The 24,803-nt window shown below is 43.7% G+C and overlaps 2 protein-coding genes, 1 long non-coding RNA gene and 1 pseudogene across 3 annotated transcripts; 1 reads left to right on the top strand and 3 right to left on the bottom strand.

The window, feature by feature from the left end:
• Window positions 1–24,803, top strand: part of LOC102944476 — a 35,431-nt pseudogene that overhangs the window by 3,132 nt on the left and 7,496 nt on the right.
• Window positions 4,237–9,607, bottom strand: LOC102944030 (olfactory receptor 11A1). The gene is made up of 2 exons (XM_007070600.4): window positions 9,384–9,607; window positions 4,237–5,671 (listed from the first exon to the last, which is right to left on the bottom strand). Exon 2 carries the CDS (start codon window positions 5,660–5,662, stop codon window positions 4,709–4,711), a length of 954 nt encoding a protein of 317 aa, XP_007070662.2. The 5' UTR covers window positions 5,663–5,671; window positions 9,384–9,607; the 3' UTR covers window positions 4,237–4,708.
• On the bottom strand, window positions 14,254–24,470 carry LOC122462660. Its single transcript, XR_006285354.1, has 3 exons — window positions 24,435–24,470; window positions 20,562–20,566; window positions 14,254–14,370 (listed from the first exon to the last, which is right to left on the bottom strand). It is a non-coding gene; the product is annotated as an uncharacterized LOC122462660 (long non-coding RNA).
• On the bottom strand, window positions 22,417–23,358 carry LOC102944251 (olfactory receptor 12D3). The gene has a single exon (XM_007070601.2). It carries the CDS (start codon window positions 23,356–23,358, stop codon window positions 22,417–22,419), a length of 942 nt encoding a protein of 313 aa, XP_007070663.2.

The raw sequence follows: 24,803 nt of genomic DNA, 5'->3' as shown, positions 1-24,803 counted from the left end.
TTCAAGAACCAGCATGATGGGACCCCAAACCTCACCGGGACATCTAAGAACCATTCCTATTGTGTCTGGGCTCAGCTGAGCCTTTACCACAAGCCTTGAGAAATCCACCTCCTGTTTTCCCTTCTGTGCATCCCACTGCAGGGCAGGAGACCAAGTGAAAAGGCAGAAAGTTGCAGCACTAGAAAACATAGTGCCAGTTACATTGTATGCAAAGGTTGGGATTTTCCACCGAGCTTAAGGAAGTTAGTCATCCAACTCTCTTTTGTACCCAGTGGGCTTTGGGCTCCTAATTCCAATGAGCAACTTGGAAAATCCCATTGTCACAGTTATGGGGCTGGCTGCCCCTCAGGTTTCTCTGGGAGCACACCTGCAAGGCCCATGCTCTGACCTGCCTCAGGGTGGAATCTCACAGTTCTCACCATCTGAAGATCCATCTGCACAGCAGCCAGGGATATGACTGGCAGCTCTTGTAGACATATCAGCACTAGCATTTTGGGCTGTATAAGTAGGGGCATTGCAAGCAGATCAAGGGACATGATCGTTCCCCTCTATTTGACATTGGTGAGGCCTCATCTGGAGTACTGTGTCCAGTTTTGGGCCCCACACTACAAGAAGGATGTGGAAAAATTGGAAAGAGTCTAGCGGAGGGCAACAAAAATGATTAGTGGACTGGAACACATGACTTATGAGGAGAGGCTGAGGGAACTGGGATTGTTTAGTCTGTGGAAGAGAAGAATGAGGGGGGATTTGATAGCTGCTTTCAACTACCTGAAAGGGGGTTCCAAAGAATCATAGAATCATAGAATATCAGGGTTGGAAGGGACCCCAGAAGGTCATCTAGTCCAACCCCCTGCTCGAAGCAGGACCAATTCCCAGTTAAATCATCCCAGCCAGGGCTTTGTCAAGCCTGACCTTAAAAACCTCTAAGGAAGGAGATTCTACCACCTCCCTAGGTAACGCATTCCAGTGTTTCACCACCCTCTTAGTGAAAAAGTTTTTCCTAATATCCAATCTAAACCTCCCCCATTGCAACTTGAATGCAAGAGGATGGATCTAGACTGTTCTCAGTGGTAGCAGATGACAGAATGAGGAATAATGGTCTCAAGTTGCAGTGGGGGAGGTTTAGGTTGGATATTAGGAAAAACTTTTTCACTAGGAGGGTGGTGAAACACTGGAATGCGTTACCTAGGGAGGTGGTGGAATCTCCTTCCTTTGAGGTTTTTAAGATCAGGCTTGACAAAGCCCTGTCTGGGATGATTTAGTTGGGGTTGGTCCTGCTTTGAGCAGGGGGTTGGACTAGATGACCTCCTGAGGTCCCTTCCAACCCTGATATTCTATGATTCTAGCTGTGCTCCAGCTCATGCACTAAAAATACAAGCAAGGAGAGGATAGCATCACTGACCCCCCCAGATATGTACTCCCTTGTGCAGCCTGCTCTGAAACCCCTGCAATGGTATCCTCACTTCTATTTTTATTGAGCTAACTAGAGCACAGGGTAGTGAAGCACACACCCAGCAGCAGTGTAGACGTACCCTTGAGACCAGGACCAGGGTCAGGCTACCCCAGGCATAGCAATGGGTTACCACCATGGAAGTCCCACTAGGTTTTTGGCATCTGAATTTCCTCCCTCTGGGAACCTGTGACTAGTAGCTTCCTTAAAATAGAGTACTTTTATTCAGCAGTTGGAACAAAATGTTAGATAAGAAAGGATTTGAAAACAGAAAGCAACTGTATGCATGTCTGTTTTACCTGAAGTCATGCCATGCTGTAATGGCAAGCCTAGCTGCTTTAGAGAGCCCTGCTGTTCCCCTACAGAGCCCCTTTCCAAAAGACTCTCCTTTCAAACCCTGGAGGCTTCTTCAAGTCTTGTTAGGCTTTCGTCCCTCCTAATCAAACCAGCTCTGCAGACTGTGCGGGACCAACCCAGAGACAGCAGAGCCCATAGTTTGAGTATTTTCCCTTAACTACCCTTAAGGGGAAGCTGATGAGGGAATTATCTTGAGCCATCTCCGCCTTCCTGCCTGGACCATTGCAGACCGTCCCTCACTGGGAAGCACTGAATCAAAAATATTTGCACAAAAAACACCATTGCAAAGCCAGCGCAGCATAGTCGCACCTGGCTTGGATTCTCCTGTCACTCCCATACAGTGTTCAACTGGGCATGTTCCTGCCAGTGGGTGGTAGATTCACAGGGCAAAAACTTGGCCCCGTTAAAGCAAATGACACCAAACTTCAATGGGACCAGGGTTTCATCCATTGATTTTAGCAGAAGCAAAGACCAGCATGACTCATCCCCTGTGTAAGGGGACTGTTGCCCCCTTACTAACATTCAGTGGGGGTGTTTAGGTTGGCTAGCTTCCACTACTAAAAAGGGGGAAGGGTTGATGAGGAATCAGTACCCTGAGACTGACAGCCCTCAGGAACAATGGGGAGAGGCCAATGCTCCAGGTCAGCCTGAATAACAGGGCAAGCAGGCTAATCAGGCAGTCAGGAGGCCAGGGTGGTCCCGTCCTCCATGTGAGCTGGATTTGCCTGCGTCAGACAGAATGGGGCCGAGCTGAGGAGAAAGCAGGGGCCCAAGCTAAGCTGGGCAGCAGAGCTGTGCCAGATCCAGAGGGACCAAAAAAGCAGACCAGAGAGAGCAGACCCTGTCCTGGGAGCAGAGCTGCAGCAACCAGAGCCAGAGGGGCCAGAGAAGCAGCCCAGGGAGCTGGAGGCAGAGCAGCAGCTGTGCAGAGACCGAGTGGTGGAGCTGGGGCTGGAGCAGTACGGAGCTGGGTGCGGTGAGTAGCTGGGGAGAGCGAGGGGGACCCTGGGCTGCGGGCCCAGCACAGGGAGATGCCTCAGCCAAGAGGCTCTGCAGGCCAGGCTTGGATCATAACCCTGACAGGATGGGGGCGACGCTGGGAAGAAGGGTCCTACCACTTAGAGCCTGAGAGCTTGTGGCCACCACCAGAGCAAGTGTCCAACCCACAGCTTCCCTGCAGCACAGCCAGGGCCTGAGAAGAAGGCCTGGGACTTACAAGGGACAGACTGTGAACTGCCCTGATGTTCCAGAGACACTGTTTGTGATGTTCCCTGCCACAGAGCGGGCTGATGTGTTTCCTTTAACCTTTCCCATTATTCCTTATTCTTTTTAAAATTAATTGTTGATTAAATAACTTGCATTTGCTTTAACTTGTATGTAATGGTCAGTGGGTCAGAGAAGTACTCAGTGCAGAGAGAGTACCCCGGAGTGGGGACACCCTAGCCCCTGTCCTAGGTGACCACAGCAGGGTTGGGGGTCGAGCCCCCCAGGAATCCTGGGCCCAGCCTTGTTGGGCGTACGAGGACTCTGCCAGACAGGGGAGTCCTCAAGGGCAGGGAGGCCACTGGGTAAAGGAAGTGGGAGCGAGGACTCAGATCCTTTCACTAGCTCACTTCACTGGGGTAGTGCAGAAGCCAGGAAAGTTCCCCACAAGAGCGGGACTATTCCCCCACTTACACCTGCACAGAACAAGCCAGAGAATTCCACCAAGTCATTCTTGTATCAAGCCCATGACATCTGGATGGGCAAAACATAGGTGTTAGGAGACATTTGATCTTGTATTTTACTTACAGCTAGGTTGGCACTTCTTGATATTTAAGCAAAAGCCTTCAGTTTAGACAAGTACACTACGGGCTAAAAGCTTGTGGGAGTAGACAATGGTTTGAACTGATGGATTATTTGCAGACTAGTAGTTGAAATCCTATGCTCTCATGAAGTCCTATGTGTAAAAAAAGCTGAAAGTGTCTGAGAACTTAAAAATGGGATGAGACCAGACCGTGAACACCAGTGATGACTGAACGTGGTTATATTTCAAACAAAAAGAGTTCTCTACCAATCTTGTGGCTGTTTCCATCCCTTCGCACTGACTCAATAGACATTCTAGGCTTCTGAGTGACAATTCTGGAATCTGATAATATAGATAAGAAGGAAGATACTATATTTGGGTTGTGTGTGTTTGTTTTGCTTGTTGACCATTCGCCAGAACCAATATCTGAAAATGACTTCATAGAACAACCTGAAGAAAAGCTCTGTGTAGCTCAAATTCTTGTTCCTTCCACCAACATATGTGAGGAAATACCTTTTTATTGGGCCAACTTATCTGATAATGAATGCATGTCTCTTCACAGTCTGTGAGGGATACATTAAAAGAAAGAGACAACAAATGAGATACTTTATTTTTTTCATTTTTAATGGAAATTTGACAGAATATTAAAATGCTACATATACAGACACTATGGACATCCATCAGGTCAATTACCTTTTCACCTAGTTATATATTTCAGTATACTCAGTCTTGGCATAGATCTCATCCTATGCAATTTGGTCAGATTTGCCTACCCCCATTCAGATTCTCCACTTTGAGGGAGAAGGTGGGACATTAGTTGTATTACAAGAAGCCGGCACCCCAAAGACTCCCATGGCCCCGCACCCCAGACACAGGCACTAAATTTGAAGAAGCTGCCACAGAACTCACTACACCCTCACAGTCTCCTATGATGCATCATATGGTTTAAGTATGGAACCATCAACATGCAGCCCCATCAGAGCATTTAAAACAGATTGACTAATCCTCATGATATTATACCCAGTCGAATTCTGGCGATCACTACAGACCAGATAACCACCTGGAGTAAATCAGCACAGTTGCATTGACTACTGCGGAGACACACCAGTTTACACCTACTGCGAATTTGATCCTGTGAACTTAGTCAGAGCTTTTCTTAGGGCCATATTTACATGCTTATTTCTTAGGCTGTAGATGAGGGGGTTGAGCAGAGGAGTCAGGACTGTGTAGAAGACAGAGAACACTTTATTTAGGTCTCTCAGTGTGTTGTTTTTTGGTAGCATGTAGACAATGACTAAGGTTCCATAGAAAACGGTCACCACAATGAGGTGGGATGAGCAGGTGGAAAAGGCCTTTTGCCTCCCAGTGGTGGATGGGATTCTCAGGATGGTGGCGATGATATATATGTAGGATGCCACCGTTAGTAGAAAAGGGGGAAATGTATCAAAGAAGGAAAGGAATAAACTTACCATTGAAATCAGTTGCGTGTCACTGCAGGACAGTTTAAGCAGTGGAATGAAATCACAAAAGAAATGGTCTATTTCATTGGGGCCACAGAATGTTAACTGCAACATCAAAAATATAATTATGGTAATAGCCAGAAAGCCACTTATCCAAGAGCCAGCTGCTAGCTGGAGACAGAACCTGCCATTCATAAGGGCTGCATAGTGCAGGGGTTTGCATATCGCTAAATACCGATCATAAGACATTGCTGCTAGGAGAAAACATTCCGTCACCACTAGGAAACCAAAAGAATAAAGCTGTATGATGCAACCACTAAATGAGATGGTCCTGTCCCCAGTGAGGAGACTGGCCAGCATCCTGGGCAGGATGGTGGAAGTGTAGCAGGTCTCCAAGCAGGACAAATTCCCCAGGAAGAAGTACATGGGGGTGTGCAGGTGCTGATCAGCCACAACTAGTGCAACAATGAGGATGTTCCCTGCCATGGTAACAATGTAGATCACTAGGAAAAGCAGGAAGAGAAGAATCTGCAATCCAGGGAGATTCCTGAAACCCAGGAGGACGAATTCTGTGATGGACGTTTGATTTCCCCATTTTCTTTTCTCCATGCCATTTAGCTACTTTAAGAAGAGATTATGAAAAATAATTAGAACATAAAGCATGGCTAAACCAGAATAAATATTCAACCAATTAGCTTTAAAAATCCAAAGAGCAAACTGAAATGAGGATTTATATTCTCTTACAGAGTCAAGTAATTAATATGTTGCAAACTTTGTAAGAAACAAGAAATGTAGCAATTTTCACATCCGACCAGCCCACTCTTACATCCAGTCTTGTATCCTATCTCTGACAGTAGCCATGAGCAGATGCTAGAGATCAGTGTGGAAGATCGCCAAATGGACAATTCCAGGTCATGCTGACTAGCGGCTACTCAGCATAGGTCCCGGAACTAGGGGTGCGGGGGGTGCTGCAGCACCCCCTGGCTTGAAGGGGTTTCCGTTATACACCGGGTTTACAGCTTGGTTCAATGGCTCTCAGCACCCCCACTGTGCAAACTGTTCCAGTCCCCCCTGCTGCTCAGGCTACCTCCCAGCCACAATCCCACCTAACCCCATGGATGCATACTTGTGTGGTTAGCCCAAGTCTCTGCCTGTGCCACCAGGGTTATTTTTAGGCAATTTGTTGATACAATCAGTGAATTCCCATGGGCTACTTTACTGAGAAGAAGTTAATACATTTTTAAAAGCCCTTCCAAAAACAGATTTTCAAAGGAACTCTGGGCTAGATTTCTGAAGGTCCGGCAATCAAAACTGGGGCCAGATTTTCAATAGGGCTTGGTAGTTTCCTCTCTGAAAATGGGGGATCCAAAAGGAATTTGCAATTGTTTTCACCCCCACCCCTAAAAAAAGCAATGTTCCCTGTTTCAAGCAGCTCTGATACATGCACTTTGCTGATTTTTATGGCTGACTTAAAACAACGCTTCCTCAGCTCTCATCCCCTAACGCCCCTACTCTACTTACGCTATATTGATGACATCTTCATCATCTGGACCCATGGAAAAGAAGCCCTTGAGGAATTCCACCATGATTTCAACAATTTGCATCCCACCATCAATCTCAGCCTGGACCAGTCCACACAAGAGATCCACTTCCTGGACACTACAGTGCTAATAAGCGATGGTCACATAACACCACCCTATACCCGAAACCTATTGACCACTATTCCTACCTACATGCCTCCAGTTTTCACCCAGACCACACCCTGCTGCTATTGTCTACAGCCAAGCTCTACAATACAACCACATTTGCTCCAACCCCTCAGACAGAGACAAACGCCTACAAGATCTCTATCAAGCATTCTTACAACTACAATACCCACCTGCTGAAGTGAAGAAACAGATTGACAGAGCCAGAAGAGTACCCAGAAGTCACCTACTACAGGACAGGCCCAACAAAGAAAACAACAGAACGCCACTCACCGTCACATTCAGCCCCCAACTAAAACCTCTCCAATACATCATCAAGGATCTACAACCTATCCTGAAGGATGACCCATCGCTCTCACAAATCTTGGGAGACAGGCCAGTCCTTGCCTACAGACAGCCCCCCAACCTGAAGCAAATACTCACCAGCAACCGCACACCACACAACAGAACCACTAACCCAGGAACCTATCCTTGCAACAAAGCCCGTTGCCAATTGCGTCCACAGATCTATTCAGGGGACACCATCACAGGGCCTAATCACATCAGCCCACACTATCAGAGGCTCATTCACCTGCACATCTACCAATGTGATATATGCCATCATGTGCCAGCAATGCCCCTCTGCCATGTACATTGGTCAAACTGGACAGTCTCTACGTGAAAGAATAAATGGACACATATCAGATGTCAAGAATTATAACATTCATAAACCAGTCGGAGAACACTTCAATCTCTCTGGTCACTCGATTTCTGACCTAAAAGTGGCTATTCTTCAACAAAAAAACTTCAAAAACAGACTCCAACGAGAGACTGATGAATTGGAATTAATTTGCAAACTGGATACAATTAACTTAGGCTTGAATAGAGACTGGGAGTGGTTGAGTCATTACACAAAGTAAAACTATTTCCCCTTGTTTATTCCCCCCCCCCCACTGTTCCTCAGACATTCTTGTTAACTGCTGGAAATGGCCCACCTTGATTATCACTACAAAAGGTTTTCTCCCCCCCCCCCTCCTGCTGGTAATAGCTCATCTTAAGTGATCACTCTCCTTACAGTGTGCATGATAAACACCCATTTTTTCATGTTCTGTGTGTATATAAATCTCCTCACTGTATTTTCCACTGAATGCATCCGATGAAGTGAGCTGTAGCTCACGAAAGCTTATGCTCAAATAAATTGGTTAGTCTCTAAGGTGCCACAAGTCCTCCTTTACTCTTTGTTCTGTGCCCTCTGCCCATCCATGGGGGTAGGGCACTCTACCTTGTATCTGCCCAGTGATCCCTGGACCCTTGACAGTGGTCACTCCTCTGTACTGTTCTCCCACCAGGCTCCTTGTTCTCCAGGGCCCTGCACAGACATCTGTGGGGTGAAGAAGAAAACTCCCCAGCAAATCCACCAGGCTGAACTAGGCTCCCATCGCTCAGTCGTTCCTTTCAGGGCCTGGGGAAGCAGCAGGAACTGACGGAGAGGGAGGGGGCAGGAGGGGGCTCCAGGTTCATGTTGCTTTGCTCTGCCACATCCATGCAGTGGGGGAGGGTCTGTGCCTTACATTCTCCCTAGCTCAGGGAAAGGTTGGTTCATCTTAGCTTCCTCTCTGCTCCCCTCCCAGGCTCCTGCAGGGGTGAAGGGAAGAGGAGAGACCCTGCCCTACAGCACTGAGAACCAGAGTTGCTGAGGTCCTGTCCCATTGGTTGGGAAGCAAATGGTTTGCAATCTACCCCCAGGATGATCAGTGCCACAGGAAAGAGGGCAGATCTGAATCTGACCAGATCCCTGCACAAAGGAAATATCCCCATCAGACACATGCACAGGTCACTCACACACTTTAGGTTCAGAAGGGGCCATCATAATCATCTAGTCTGGCCTCCTGCACATTGCAGGCCACAGAACCTCACCCCCCCACTCCAGTAACAGACCCATAACCTCTGGCTGAGTTACTGATGTCCTAAAATCATGGTTTAAAGACTTCAAGTTACAGAGTATCCACCATTTACACTAGTTCAAACCTGCAAGTGCCCCATGCTGCAGAGAAGGTCTCTGCTAATCTAAACCAGGGGAAAAATCCTTCCTGGCCCCTCTCAGCTCCCCACAGACTGGCCAGCAAACCCTGAGCATCCATCTGCCCCTGGTTGCACAGTGCAGCCCAGCTGATAGGAGCCTGGAACTGCAAACTGAGTCTCTGCTGTGTCCCCGCTGCTATGTAGTAGCCATAACTCACTGCTCCCAGCCCCTCTCTGCAGCCTTGCAGCACAGCAATAACAGGAGGCAGTAGGAGACACATCAAGAGGAGAATAGGAAGTGAGACAGAACAGTAATGGCATAGTTAACGGCCATGCCACAGTGACAGATGAGGCTGCTGTTTCCTGATCTGCATGGATTTTCCATGCACCATGAATGCCTCATAAAAGGTACTGAATGCCCCCATCTCTCACTGTAGGGGATAGCAAAAATGAAACATCTCTATTTAGCTAAGCAATAACCCCAACAGTAAAAAAGCACAGATCCTGAAGTCCAGACTCAGGAAAAGCTCCCATTGATCCTGCTCAGTGGGAGTTTTACTGGAGAAAACACTGAGCAAATGAATCAGAGCCTCAGGATTTGCCCTAAGGATTTCAGCACTTACTTTTAATCCTGACCGTGAAGTGGCGACCACAGCACAGAAGTGGACTGAGCTTGGGGAGCTGAAGTTGGTTTTCACTGTCTGCTTTCCTTGGTCCCTTTGCAGGGTCTGCCTCCATCTGCTGAGATGTCTCTATGCACCCAGAGGGACACCTGGTTTCTGCAGCTCTACTTGACTTGAATGCATTACACCAAGGCTTAGTGCTGCCTAGCCTGGGCTCTAGCAGCTAAAGCAGCCTGCCTTGAGACAGCTGATTTTAATGATCACTTTTAAGTGACGGTGATTGGGGGAATTAGATATATGTACCTGTTAAATCAGTGTAATGCAGTGGGTGTTCCATTCTCCCTTTTCACCAGCGCACCTCCCACTCCCCCGAAGGAATGAAAAGTAAACAGGTAGTTAGGCACTTAATTCCCCTTAATTTGTGTGGGAGTTAAGTGCCTAAATATCTTTCCAAACCTGGCGGTGGCTTAGAGAATCATCCTATGGAGCTAGGAGAACTAAGGGATGAGCATTTAAGAGAAATCTGCAATTATCTGGTCATTTCTGGGCTAGGTTATAGTAACAGTACTGCAAAAAGCCAATTTATTTAAATTAAATTAGGGCTGTCAAGTGATTAAAAAAATAATCGTGATTAATTGCGCAATTAAAAAATTAATCATGTAATTAAAAAAATTAATTGTGATTAATCGTGCAATTAATCACAATGTTAAACAATAATAGAATACCATTTATTTAAATATTTTTGAATGTTTTCTACATTTCCAAATATATTGATTTCAATTACAACACAGAATACAAAGTGTACAAGGCTCCCTTTATATTTATTTTTGATTACAAATATTTGCACTGTAAAAAAAACAAAATAAATAGTATTTTTCAATTCCCCTATTGCAATCTTTTTGTAATGAAAGTTGAACTTACAAATGTAGAATTATGTACAAAAAATAACTACATTCAAAAATAAAACAATGTCAAGTCCTCTCAGTCCTATTTCTTGTTCAGTCAATCGCTCAGACAAAGAAGTTTGTTTACATATGCAGGAGATAATGCTGCTCGCTTCTTGTTGACAATGTCACCTGAAAGTGAGAACAGGCGTTCCCATGGCACTATTGTAGCCAGTGTCACTAGATATTTACATGCCAGATGTGCTAAAGATTCATATGTCCCTTCATGCTTCAACCACCATTCCAGAGGACATGCGCCCACGCTGATTCTGCTCGATAACAATCCAAACAGTGCAGATCGATGCATGTTCATTTTCATCATTTGAGTCACATACCACCAGTAGAAGGTTGATTTTCTTTTTTTGGTGGTTCAGGTTCTGTAATTTCTGCATCAGAGTGTTACTCTTTTAAGATTTCAAAAAAGCATGCTCCACACCACGTCCCTCTCACATTTTGGAAGGCACTTCAGATTCTTAAACCTTGGTTTGAGTGCTGTAGCTATCTTTAGAAATCTTACATTGGTATCTTATTTGCGTTTTGTCAAATCTGCAGTGAGAGTGTTCTTAAAATGAACATGTGCTGAGTCATCTTCCAAGACTGCTATAACATGAAATATATGGTAGAATGCAGATAAAATAGAGCTGGAGATATACAATTCTCCCCCAAGAAGTTCAGTCACACATTTAAATAACGCGTTATTTTTTAACAAGTGTCATCTGCATGGAAGCATGTCCTCTGGAATGGTGGCCAAGGCATGAAGGGACATAAAAATCTTTAGCATATCTGGCATGTAAATATCTTGTGTTGCCGGCTACAAAAGTCCCATGTGAATGCCTGTTCTCACTGTCTGGTGACAGTTTAAATAAGAAGTGGGCAACATTATTTCCCGTAAATGTAAACAAACTTGTTTGTCTTAGCGATTGGCTGAACAAGAAGTAGGACTGAGTGGACTTGTAGGGTGTAAAGTTTACATTGTTTTGTTTTTGAATGCAGTTATGTAACCAAAAAAAAAAATCTACATTTGTAAGTTGCACTTTCACAATAAAGAGATTGCTCTACAGTACTTTGAGGTGAATTGAAAAATACTGTTTCTTTTGTTTATGATTTTACAGTGCAAATATTTGTAATAAAAATAATATAAAGTGAACAGTGTACACTTTGTATTCTTTGTTGTAATTTAAATCACTATATTTGAAAATGTAGAAAAACATCCCAAATGTTTAATAAATTTCAATTGGTAGTCTATTGATTAACAATGCGAATAAAAGTGTGATTAATTGTGATTAATTTTTTAATCATGATTAATTTTTTGAGTTAATCACATGAATTAACTGTGATTAATCATCAGCCCTAAATTAAATGTATCAGAAACCATTTAAATTGTGAAAAGCAGTAGGAATTACAAGGTCAGGGATTGTCTGCCTTGCTGGCTCCAAAGGATAAATTGAACCCCCCACTGCTATGCATTTGCACCATGACCTAAAGGTTATCTGATCTGGGTTGTTTTAGATAAGCTTGGGGAGCAAATTCAAAAGCCGAGGCAGGACCAAGCAAACCTAGACCATCCCTGACAGGTGTTTGTCCCAACCTGTTCTGAACACCTCCAGCGATGGGGATTCCACAACCTTCCTATGTAAACAGTTTCAGAGCTTAACTAGCCTAAGAGTTAGAAAGATTTTTCTTAATACCTAACCTCAATCTCCCTTGCTTCAAATTTAGCTGATTACTTCTTGTCCTACTCTTGGTAGAAGGAAAGAAGGAAAGAAAAAGAAGAGTTAGTTAATTCTGCGTGGCCGCATCCATACACAGAAGTTACAGCAGTTTAACTAAAACTGGTTTTTAAAACAATTTAACTAAAGCTGCATTTTTAAACTGATTTAGTTAGCCTCCTGGGTGGGCATTTGTATCAATTTAAACCTGGAATGATCAGTTTAGTTTGGGCCTGTAAATTTACCAGTGTAAACTCTGGACTAACATTACATCATAGTGCAGAGGGCTGGTGATTTAACTCATTAGGCACCTTTTTCTTCATGGATCTTAAAAGCACAGAGTAAATATTAAGACATATCAGTTCAGAATCTATCTATCTATCTATCTATCTATCTAATCTGGTCTACATACAGACATGTCCCCCACCACCATATTAGGTGAGGGTCAGATGTTAATACTCTCCTGATGTCCAGAAATGCCTAACTGTGCCTGTTCTTCCACTGGTTTCAAAGGGATAACTCTCAGAGTGCAGTCCTATACAGAGTGAATAGCATACTGGGTATCTAGAGAACATGTCTACAGGAAGTTATTTTGGGGTGAATATCTGTCCCCATATTCTATGTTAGGGGTGTAGCTCATGATGTTTTGGGGAATGGGACTGTGTGGAGGTGTGGAGTTCGCTGCCTCAAATACAACATGACCCTGAGGCAGAGAATTGCCAGCTGAAGCTGGGTAAGGCAAACCCAACACTGAGTTGGGCAAAATCAATCTAGACGTATGATTCAGATCACATGGTGTTGGCTTGTTGCAAGTACATGTGTGACGGTGGATTAGCTCATTCTAGGCTCTGGGTGCCATCCTGCCTCGGTTCCCCCTTCTTCTCCGAGTGTGACGTAGACTCGGGAGCTTTCTGAAATTCTGGTGCTCTGTTGTAGAATGTCAAAGAAGTTTGCTGAGCTGCTTCAGTTATAATGACACAGAAAGGGTTAACGAATAGAACTGGTCAAAAAAAAATCCACTCAACCTTTTTTTGTGATGGAAAGCTGGATTTTGACTAAATGAAAATTTTCAAGGAAACAATCTGGTTTTGACTTTTTCTCAAGAAATCTGAAAACCAAAACAGTCTTAAAAATCCAAGGCTGGTTTGTGCTCATCTTGTTTATTCTCAAGCCTCCCCAAGAAAGGGGGTTTTGGGGGGGGATTTTTGGGGGGAAGACATCTCCAAGTGGGCTCTTTCCCTGTTCTTTGTTTAAAATGCTTGGTGGTGGCAGTATACTGTTCAAGGACAAGGCAAAGTTTGTACCTTGGGGAAGTTTTTAACCTAAGCTGGTAAGAATAAGCTTAGGGGGTCTTTCATGCGGGTCCCCACATCTGTACCCTACAGTTCAGAGTGGGGAAGGAACCTTGACAGTACCTGTCAACCTGACATTAAAATGCCATATAACTACTACACCAGCATGTATGTAGTGAGTAGTCAACTATGCTGTTGGGCCTGTTTCTCATTTACACTCAGATCACTTGAAAGCATTCTGGGTGTTTTAAGGGGCATTAAAATAGGAGACGATTCTGTTTACGGTATAAAGGGGCCGCATTGTAAATGCGAATCAGCCTTCTTATGCATTTGCCTCAATTCTCAGATACTCATATATCTGTATTTTTCATTGTTCAAGATTAAAATGTGTGTCTATTGGTTTGTTGTTGCTATTCATATCACCTAATACCCACAATTAACACACAGCATTGTCCAATGAATATGCTACATGTGCTGAGGTCAGGAGTGCTGGGTTTGATTCCTGCCTCTTGCAGTGATCTGTTGTGTGGTGTTGGGCAAATCTCTTCCCCTTCCAGTGTCTCAGTTTCCCCACCTTTAAATGGCAATATTGATCTTTACATGCCTGTGAGAAGTGCTTTGAAAATTTTGGACTGAAACTGCATTGGTCAGAACAAGTATGTAAGTGATGGATGTATATTTTTATGTCATGGACCTACAAAAGGGTTGTGGCACAGATCTTCACAATGCCTAACTTTTAGATGCCTACAAAATACCTGGAACAACAATTGGATCCACATCTACACAATGCATGGGGAGAGAACAGAATTCACAAAAGCCAGCATGCTAGGCAGGAATCTGCCTCAGCTAGCAAAATGACTGAAATTCCACCCTGTCAGAAAATTCAGTGCCTAAGGCTATGTCTACACTACAGTCTATGTTGGTATGACATTGTACCCCATAATGCTTATGAAGTATGCTTATGAGTGTACATACGACATAACTGGAATAATTTTTATGTTAGATATGCCATGTAACATATCTTTGCAAAGGTTATGATCTACTGAATATATTCATCCTATTTGTATGCATGTATCATTTTTACATCTGAAGTTATGAGTGTTGGCTCTATGCTTGTATTTAAAGTGTTTCCTGTAGGAAGCATATAAGGCAGATTTGGTCAACATAGTGTGAAGGGTTATTCAAGTAATTGGGAGTACTTAACTAACAATGGACTTTGGGAGATGCCAATCCACATCTGAGCTTTCCTGGGAATGTTCAAATTAACATGTAAACAATGGAGTCGGCCTGCAAAATGTTGAATCATCCATAGATATGTGACTTGCTCAGGTGGCTACAGACTCCATATTATTGCTGTGATCTTGCTCAGGAGAACAAAGGGGGTCCACCCACAAGAGAGAGAATATATAAGGCCCTGGAAACCCCTCCATTTTGTCTTCAGCTGGCTCAAAAGATAGCCTCTCCACCCCAAAGAGATGCCTGAAAGAAACTATAACAAAGGACAGTAACTACAGGGGTGTGAGTGATTGTTGGACCCAGACTAGGAAGAAGTCTAGTCTGTGAAAGAAGCTTATTGGAATCTCTCTGAGGGTGAGATTTACCTGCATTTAGTTTCTGACTGTATTAGGCTTAGACTTGCGTGTTTTGGTTTTATTTTACTTGGTAATTTACTTTGTTCTGTCTGTTATTACTTGGAACCACTTAAATCCTACTTTTTATACTTAATAAAATCACTTTTTGCTTATTAATTGACCCAAAGTAAGTAATTAATTCCTGGGGGAGCAAACAGCTATGCATATCTCTCTATCAGTGTTATAGAGGGCAAACAATTTATGAGTTTACCCTGTATAAGCTTTATACGAGTAAAACAGATTTATTTGGGGTTTGGACGCCATTTGGAACTGGGTATCTGGGGGCTAGAGACAGGAGCACTTTCTAAGCCATTTTCAGTTAAGTCTGAAACTTGTGAGGGACGTGGTTCAGACCTGGGTCTGTCTTTGGAGCAGACTGGCATGTCTGGCTCAACAAGGCAGGATTCTGAAGTCCCAAGCTGCCAGGGACAATGGGCTCAGAGGTAGTCTCAGCACATCAGATCGCAGTTCACAAGGAGGTTTCTGTGATTGAACCCATCACAGTTGACATAACTTATGTTGCTCAGGGATGTGAATATTCCATAGCTTCTGCTGCTCGTGGAGGTGTTTTTTTTAATGCCGATGTGAGAGCTGTCTGCTGTCTGCATGGAGTGTCTTCAACAGAGGCACTACAGGGCACAGCTGTATCAGTATATCTGCAGTACTGTACGTATAGGCATACCAGATGTCAGGGCTTCAGGGAGGTGCCTCTCTCTGCTTATGAGAATGAGTTGGGCACCGGCCTAACTCCATACAAAATGTCTGGGGAAGGGATTGAGCACAAGTAGCTGAATGGTTAGGGTACCCCTCTGTAATGTAATAGATCCAGGTTCATTTTCCATATCTGCAAAGCTAGGCAAAAGGATTTGAACAGGGATCATAGAATATCATAGAATATCAGGGTTGGAAGGGACCTCAGGAGGTCATCTAGTCCAACCCCCTGCTCAAAGCAAGACCAATTCCCAACTAAATCATCCCAGCCAGGGCTTTGTCAAGCCTGACCTTAAAAACTTCAAAGGAAGGAGATTCCACCACCTCCCTAGGCAACACATTCCAGTGCTTCACTACCCTCCTAGTGAAAAAGTTTTTCCTAATATCTAAATTAAACCTCCCCCACTGCAACTTGAGACCATTACTCCTTGTTCTGTCATCTGCTACCACTGAGAACAGTCTAGATCCATCCTCTTTGGAACCCCCTTTCAGGTAGTTAAAAGCGGCTATCAAATTCCCCCTCATTCTTCTCTTCCGCAGACTAAACAACCCCAGTTCCCTCAGCCTCTCCTCATAAGTCATGTGTTCCAGTCCGCTAATCATTTTTGTTGCCCTCCGCTGGATGTTTTCCAGTTTTTTTCACATCCTTCTTGTAGTGTGGGGCCCAAAACTGGACACAGTACTCCAGATGAGGCCTCACCAATGTCGGATAGAGGGGAACAATCATGTCCCTCAATCTGCTGGCAATGCCATTGGCCTTCTTGGGATCTGCCACTTCTCAGGAGAGCACCCTAAGCAGAAGACCGTAGAGTGGTTCTCACTTCTTTTTCTGGACCATTTAATATTTAATTAAAGTGAAAGAACTTCAGAAGGAGACCTGGCTAGACATAGTGCACACCACTTCAGGGTATCATCTAGTCCAGTGGCTAAGGTACTCCACTGACATATGGGGAGCCTCTCTTCATCAGTCAGAGAGGGGAATAGAATCAGGATCTCCCACGCTAGGGTGAGTACCCTCACCGCTGGCCTAAATGTTATTAAAAGGCAGGTCAGCCTCTTCCTTCTCCACTTTGTGTGTAGGTAGCAGTGCTCTGAGCACACCTACTGGATTAGTCACAAAGACAAGATATCTTCCCCTAGTTTGAGAATCGTGTTAGGGCTTAGGCAGGCAGTAGGTGTCAGGACAACTAGAGTCAGCAGTGCCCGTGTGCAGAGGCTGAAATGTAGGCTCCTAAGGAACTTTTACAGTGGACACTTAGGCACAGAGTGAGGTGAGAGTGAAGGAACTGAAACTGCATTACTTATCAGAAAGAAGATTGAGAGGTGACATGCTTACAGATGATGAGCACCTTCATGGGAAGAAAATACAAGGGGCTAAAGGGCTCTTTAATACAGCAGAAAAAGTGAAAACAAGAACCAGAAAAAATCATTTGAGGAATAAGGCACACATTATGAATGGGGAAGGTGGCTAACCATTGGAACAAAGTGCCGAGGAAAGTTGTGGATTATAAACCTCCTGACGTCTTCAAAATCAAGACTGGCAGCCATTCTGGAGGATTTGCTCTCATGGTCCATGGGTATGCTATACGTTCTTGAACCATTGTCCACTACCCTGAGCCCACCCCTTTCAAGTGACAAGCCTATGCTTTCACTTCTCTTGGGTGAGATTCTGAGGTCCAACCATTCTTCTAATCTCCAGTTTACCACCTTTTTATTTTCAGTTGTGTTACCGCAGCAGGTCTAACTCTAGTCTGGTCCTGCTATAGATTTTCCTCCCTGAGCATGTGACAGAGAGTTTGCACTGAAACAGGAACAGTTTCTTAAGAACAGAGTGGGATTTATTTGCCTAAGGAAACACAGCATTGAGGAAAATGGGTTAAAAGAAAAAAGAGTCCCATATGCTTCTTGTCTCACCTAACCTTCAATCCTCTAGCCATAGTTTAAGCTCTTACAGATCCCACTTCTGAGTCTGAGGGATGGTTGCATCCCCGCAGACCCTCTCTCGGTGTCTTGTATTGAATCTTTTATTTGACTGGTGTCAAGGAAGCCCTGGGAAAAGTCTTCAATAAATGTATGGAGCTCTCAGCAATTCAGGAAGAGTGACTGATATGGGAATGAATCAATCTGTCATATCTCGTGTGATGCATGACCTGGAAGGGTAAAGCATCCTGCAGGATAAATAACTGAAATTCAGCTGTTAAAGACATGTGGGTAGAAAATGTTTGTGTTTTTGTGTATTTACATATATATTGTTAAAGGTCAACAATGTAATCAAACAGTCCCTGTTTATGCTGTATTCTGTTAATTCTAAGATCAAAAGGACATTGTAACAGTTATATGAACTGTAAACATAGGATATCACTGTATTCATATGTCTTTGGTATGTATATCAAATCATCTGTGAATGGTGGAAAAACAGACAATAGCCTTATGTTAATCTGTGTGGATAATTACCAGGGATGCTTAGGAAATGGGTCCTCTTCAAAACGCCCATGAGTGCCTATTGTTCGCAAAGGACTCCTAGCCGTCACAAGAAGGACTGAAACTGTATAAAGATGTTTGGGTCCCAATCCTTTTTTATCTCAGATCTGCTTGACGCTTCATGCAGGGAAAGCCTAAGCCATAAGGACTGAGATCCCAGTCCTGACTGAATCACCCTGAATGTAAACATTGGACTATAACCAATGAACTGTTTCTGAAATAATGGTTTGTGACTACAAACCTCACCATCTCTGCTATGAATCTGACCTCAAGAATTATAATCATATCTGTATGTATACTGATCTTTTTGCCAATGCTCTCTAGCTAACTTTTATTTTTTAATACATTTTAGTTTAGTTAATAAGAATTGGCTGTAAGCGTGTATTTGGGTAAGATCTGGAACATACATTAACCTGGGAGGTCATGTTTCTGATCCTTTGGGTTTCGTAGAACTTTTTTATATGATGAAAAAGATTTTCAGTAATCCTCATCATATTTTACTTCAGTTTCTGGGTGGAGGCCTGAGGCTGGGATACGTTAAGGAAACTGTGTTGTTGGCTTCTGGATAACCAGTAAGGTATTCTAAAAGCTGTTTTCTGCTGGCTTGGTAAATCTGAGTGTTGGAATATCCACCAGCTTTGAGGATTGTCTACCCCATTATTTGCAATTCATCCTAACTGAGTGACCTCAGTTGGCTCCCCTGTGACCCCCGTCACAACTAGGAAGGCAGTTAGCATTTAGGTTGTCCCTAACTCATGCTAATGGGAGTTTCCTTGGGGAACATGAAGACATGCAAAGTTTTGGGATGGCTACATTCCTTGTTGATTAGAGTTGACACTTACTACTACCCCAACTGGAATCGTAAGTCTCATGTGCGCCACATTCCACACAGTGGAATTCAAGATTTTAGCTACTTTTCATCTCCTTCTCTTCTCTAAGCAGGAAAAATGCTACATTTTACATCACACTGGTCTGGGATGCCTTTGGGTGGTTTCTGGTTGTTAAAATATTTTGTCTCTCACCTTGGTGTCAGGGCTTCCTATACAATTTTATATTTGGTATGATTGAACAGGCCTTCATAATTTTTGTTTGTTATATGTGTTATGTAGTGTTTAGTGATGTGAATGATCCTAAATGGATTCCTGAATGTTGGAACAAAATAATTAATTGACATGGATGATTTCTGGTGAAACATCTCTTTATCCTAAAGATCATTTCAATCTTAGGTGAAAAAATAATAAAGATAGGATGAGACACTGCTATTTCATTCTGGATTTGGAAAGAGCCACGATCTTTCAAAAGCACCTAAGTGAGTTAGGCTATGGCCGCACTGCAACGAAAGGCCAGCAGCTGGCCTGGGTCAGCTGACTCATGTTTGTGTAACATGGGCTGCAGGGGTATAAAATTGCAGTTTGGACATTAGGACTCAGGCTGGAGTCCTGACTCTGAGACCCGGCGAAGCATTTTATCACTGTGTAGGCATACCCTTAACTTCATAAATCCTAATGACTTACAAAGTTACTTAGATTCCCACAGGCCAGAATTTTAAAATTCCTAAAGATGCATACAGGTGTCTAAGTGTGTTTTAAAATATGCCTCAGTGGCTAGCTCTCAATAATTGTAATCCGCTTAAATTTGCATTTCTAAAGTGCCAGGATATTTCTAAAGTATTTAAACAGCTTCAATTCCTAAGTCTCAATGATTTTGAAAGTGATTAGATTCCTAAGTGCCAAATTATTAAAGATGAGGGTGAGTGTCTAGGTGGATTTTCATATATGTCCAGACACTTAACTGCCATTTATTCTAACGTGTTGCATTTTTAAAAGATGAGACCACATATGTATCTGTCTAGAAAGAAGACTGGCTTGGGGGATAAAGCACTGGGCAAAGTTTTCTCCTTTCACCTTGTGGCTCTGGTACAAAGTCACTGTTTGATCTTTCACAAGTCTATAGGGATGGGATTTTCAAAAGAGGGAATTAGGTGCAAATATTTGATTGGATTCTTTAAGCTCCTTTGAAAATCCCAGCCTGAAGCTACATTAGCTTGCAGCAGCTCAAGGTCTGGACCAAGATTAATAGCCACTGAAATTAGAAAAGAATGTAAAATAAATACATTTCAGAGGGGGGTGCTGTGGTACAGTAGAGTGGAGAGGAAACAAGATTGTGGCTCAGAACAGCTGGGTTCTCTTCCTGTTTCTGCATGACCATGGGCAAGTCATTTTGTCTCCTTGTGCCCCTATCGGGTAGGTGGTCTCATCATCTGTGGCTAGCAGTGCACCTAGGAGAAGAAAAACTCCCATTTCAAACCAGGTTTGGTCAGCTAGTTTGTAACAGTTGTGACAATTGCATAAGCAGTATGGGTCTGACCCTGGCTAATGAGCCTAATAACTTTTAATTGATTAAGAATAACTTGTGCTTTTGTCCAAGACATATCTTCCAGCAACGCATCCAGGAATGATCTGAAGCCATCAAGAGATGGAGAATCCAACATTTCCCTTGGTAGTTTGTTCTAATGGTTAATCACCATCACTGTTAAAATCTGTGCCTTATTTATAATCTGAATTTGTCTGGCTTCACCTTCCAGCCATTGGTTCTTGTTTTGCCTTTCTCATCTTTTACTATCCTGTTTTCTCCCCATGAAGGTACTTATAAATGGTACTCAAATCACCTCTCAATCTTCTTTTTGATAAGCTAAACCAAACGAACTTTTATAGGCATATTCTCTAGACCTCCAGTCTCTTTTGTGCATCCTCCCTAATTTTTCAACATCCTTTTAAAATTTATGGCAAGAGAACTCTATGCCATATTCCAGAATCAGTCTGACCCATGCGGAATACAGAGGTAAAATCAGCTCTCTGCTCCTACTTAATACTCTCCTGTTTATACATCCAAGGATCACATTAGCCTTTTTTGCCACAGCATGACACTAGGAGCTTATGCTGAGTTGTTTGTGCACTCTGACTCCTAGATCCTTTTCAGCATTTTGCTTGTAGGTAGGATACTGCTTTGCAGGATTCAGTCTCCCATTCTGTAGGTCTGTCCTGAATTCCTTGTTCCTAGATGTAAAGCTTTGCCTTTGGCTGTGATAAAATACATTTTGTTTCAATGGGTCTGGCTCACACCACTTCACCAACCTTTGTCTCATCCACAGTTCATGGATCAGCAGAGATTTCATATTGAATTCCAGCTCATTGGTACAAATGTTGAATAGCATTGGGGTAGTATTGATCAACACAGAACCCCACTTAAAACACCCTCATTCCATGATAATTCACACCAGCAACTAATTTTTGAGATCTATCAGCAAGCCAGTTTTTTTAAAAAATACGTGTGCTTTATTTATATTATATAGTGCTCATTTTAAATCACAATACTGTGTCATACTAAGTTAAATGCATTACCAAATATGTTACATTTATGCAGTACCTTTACCAACCAAACTTCTAATCTCTTCAAAGAATTAAATCATGTTCGACAAAATCTATTTTGCATAAAGCCACATGATGGGCAGTAATTATATCCATCATTCAGTTGTTTATCAGTTGAATCCAATATTAGTTTTTCCATTATTATTTCTGGGATCTCTCTCTCTCTCTCTGGTGAGAAAATGTTTAAAAATCTGCATTTTGTTCTAATGAGGAATGAAAGCAAATGTCAAAACTTTGATTTTTTTTCCAAATGAAATTCTTGTATTCCAGTCAGCACCAGTGAAAACTTACTGCAAGTCCTGTGCTGGCATACCCCCTGGATGTAGTAGTCCCTAAGAGCATAGCACAAGCACAGAAAGCTTCTCTGTTTCCTTCCTCAAGGACTCAGTGCAGGGCATCAAATGAGAGTGGAGAGAGGGTGGAAAGAGGTGGACAAGGGTCCTAGAGAGAGCTGGAGAAATTTAATCTTACCTGTTCCTCAGGCTGCAGAAAGAAACAGAGAGTCATCCAGGTCCTTGACTGACCATTGCTTTGTCCCTACATTCTATTTCCCCCCATTAGTCCCTATGCTCTATTCCCTGCATCCAGTGGACAATGGACCCTGGATTGTATTGACCAATGCACAATATTCACATTGCTGGTGCACAATGGTTCCTGCACTACAATCCCTAGCGTCTCATGTACAAAGATGAAATGGTCCCTTCGCTATGCACTCCAGTGCCTACGGCCCTGCGGTCCCTTCCCTATATTACTCACCACCCAGTGATGCCTGGACCATATTCCCAGCTCCCACAGTCCTCATGAAGAGCAGAGAAAGAGAAAAAACATTCCCTTTATTCATATCCTGTCTGGGAAAAGTTTTCTGTGCAGGTTTTTCCTCAGGGCAGACTGCACCTCCTTGTTCCTCAGGGTGTAGATCATGGGGTTAAGGACAGGAGTGACCACACTGTAGAGGAGAACAATCATCATGTCCCATTTAGGGGATTCCCCGGAGGAGGGGGGCACATAGGTCAAGATGGCTGCCCCATAGAATAGAGACACCACAGTGAGGTGGGAGGCGCATGTGGAAAAGGCCTTTCTCCTGCTTTCCCACGACTGGACCTTCAGGAGCAGGAAGGAGATGATGTAAAGGTAGGAGAGGAGGGTGAGGGTAAAGGGGATGACTACAATGCCCCCAGTGATGATGTTGAGAAGGCTCAGGTTGAGGTGGGTGCTGCCGCAGGCTAAGGTCAGCAGGGGCTTGATGTCACAGAAAAAGTGGGGGACACGGCTGGGACCACAGAAGCACAGCCGGGAGGTCATGACTGTGTGCATTAGTGCATGCAGAAAGCCAGTGACCCAACTGGCTGTTGCCAGGACCAGGCAGGCCCGTGGGCTCATGACCAGCCTGTAGCGCAGTGGGTTGCAGATGGCCACGTAGCGGTCATAGGCCATGATGGCCAGCAGCACAGCCTCGCTGCTGCCCAGGAAGTGGAAGAAGTGGAGCTGGGCCAGGCAGCCGGCGAAGGAGATGGTTTGGCATCCCGAGAGGAAACCAGACAGCATCTTGGGCACAGTGACTGTGGAATAGCAGATGTCCAGGCAGGATAGATTCCCTAGGAAAAAGTACATGGGGGTGTGAAGCCGGGGCTCCATCAGTGCCATGACTACCATGGCCCCATTACCCAGCAGGCTGGCCACATAGAGAAGCAGGAAGAGTGCAAAGAGAAAGTGCTCCAACCCCTGGAGTTTGGTCAGGCCCATGAGGATGAATTCGCTCACCTCCGTCCTGTTCTCCATCGCAGTGGGGGCGGGAAACAAAGAGAAAAAAAGGAGGCATATGAACCAGAGGCTAAGGTTCTCAACGGGCCTTAGGTATTCGGATGCCCATTTCTTTTTTAAATTAAAGAAAAGTTGACATCCTATCCCTCTTTGCAGCTCTGGACATTTCAACAGTTTTACTAACATTTCTTTGAGCAGATTTGCTCCCTGGGTAACATGAGCCCTGAAACTCCCTGCATCTCAGTGTCAGATCCACTTTGCAGATCTGTCTATCTATCTATCTATCTATCATGTGCAGTGTTGCTATGGCCAGGTGGTCCCAGGATATTAGAGAGACAAGGTGGGTAAGGTAATATCTTTTATTGGACCAACTTCTGTTGGAGAGAGACAAGCCTTCGAGCTGACACAGAGCTCTTCTTTGGGTTTGGGAAAGGTACTCAGAGTGTCCCAGCTAAATACAAGGTGGAAATGTTAGTTTAGCATAAATAGTTAACAAATATTTCAAGGGACCTTTCAAAGTGAAGTGGCCAATTAACACCCCACCAGTCATTGAGGCAACAGGAGAGAAAGGGAAAAGGAAGACAGCTGGGGGTGGGGGGATTGTTAGTGGGTTACAGATTGTTGTAATAAGCCATAAATTCAGTGCCTCTGTTCAGTGCAGGATTTTTAATGTCTAGCAGAGTTATCAATTTACACTCCCAGGCTCATCTTTTGAAAGCGTTGTGCAGGTTACCTCTGAGAATGAGGACTCATAGATCACTGTATAGCTGGCCTCATCCTCAAAGAGAGGTTGGTCCAATAAAAGATATTACCTAATGCTCCTTGTCAATCTATCTATTGTGATACATACACTTCCATGTAGCCATCTGTCTCATGTATCCATATACTGCCATACATATTCATCCAACTAAGCATCCATCTATGGTGTTTAAAAAGGTCTTCATCACCAGGCTGTTTATGTATCGGACACAATTCAAAGGCATAGATGTCAAATCAAAAAAATATTTTCTGCCCTCACTTCCCCAAAGCAGGTTAAGGGACCTGTTTCTTGAGGCTGGGATTTTCCAAAACATCTAGGGCAGTTCAGTGTTGACAAATGCAAAGTAATGCACATTGGAATCCCAACTATACATTCAAAATAATGGGATCTAAATTAGCTGTTACCACTCAAAGGAGAGATCTCGGAGTCATTGTGGATAGTTCTCTGAAAACATCCACTCAATGTGCAGCGGCAGTCAAAAAAACTGAACAGAATGTTGGTAATCATAAGGAAAGGGATAGATAATAAGATAGAACATTTCATATTGCCTCCATATAAATCCAGGGTGCACCCACATCTTGAATACTGCATGCAGATGTGGTTGCCCAATCTCAAAAAAGATATTTTGGAATTGGAAAAGGTTCAGAAAAGAGCAACAAAAATGATTAGGGGGATGGAACAGCTTCCATATGAGGAGAGAATA

Source organism: Chelonia mydas, chromosome 13, assembly GCF_015237465.2.
Source record: "Chelonia mydas isolate rCheMyd1 chromosome 13, rCheMyd1.pri.v2, whole genome shotgun sequence".
Taxonomy (NCBI): domain Eukaryota; kingdom Metazoa; phylum Chordata; order Testudines; family Cheloniidae; genus Chelonia; species Chelonia mydas.
The sequence above is the reverse complement of the archived record's forward strand: the minus strand, read 5'-3'. Positions and strand labels throughout refer to the sequence as shown.

Excerpts from the sequence above, each read along its gene's own strand:
- LOC102944030 (XM_007070600.4), bottom strand. The coding sequence starts at position 5,662 with ATGGAGAAAAGAAAATGGGGAAATCAAACGTCCATCACAGAATTCGTC.
- LOC102944251 (XM_007070601.2), bottom strand. The coding sequence starts at position 23,358 with ATGGAGAACAGGACGGAGGTGAGCGAATTCATCCTCATGGGCCTGACC.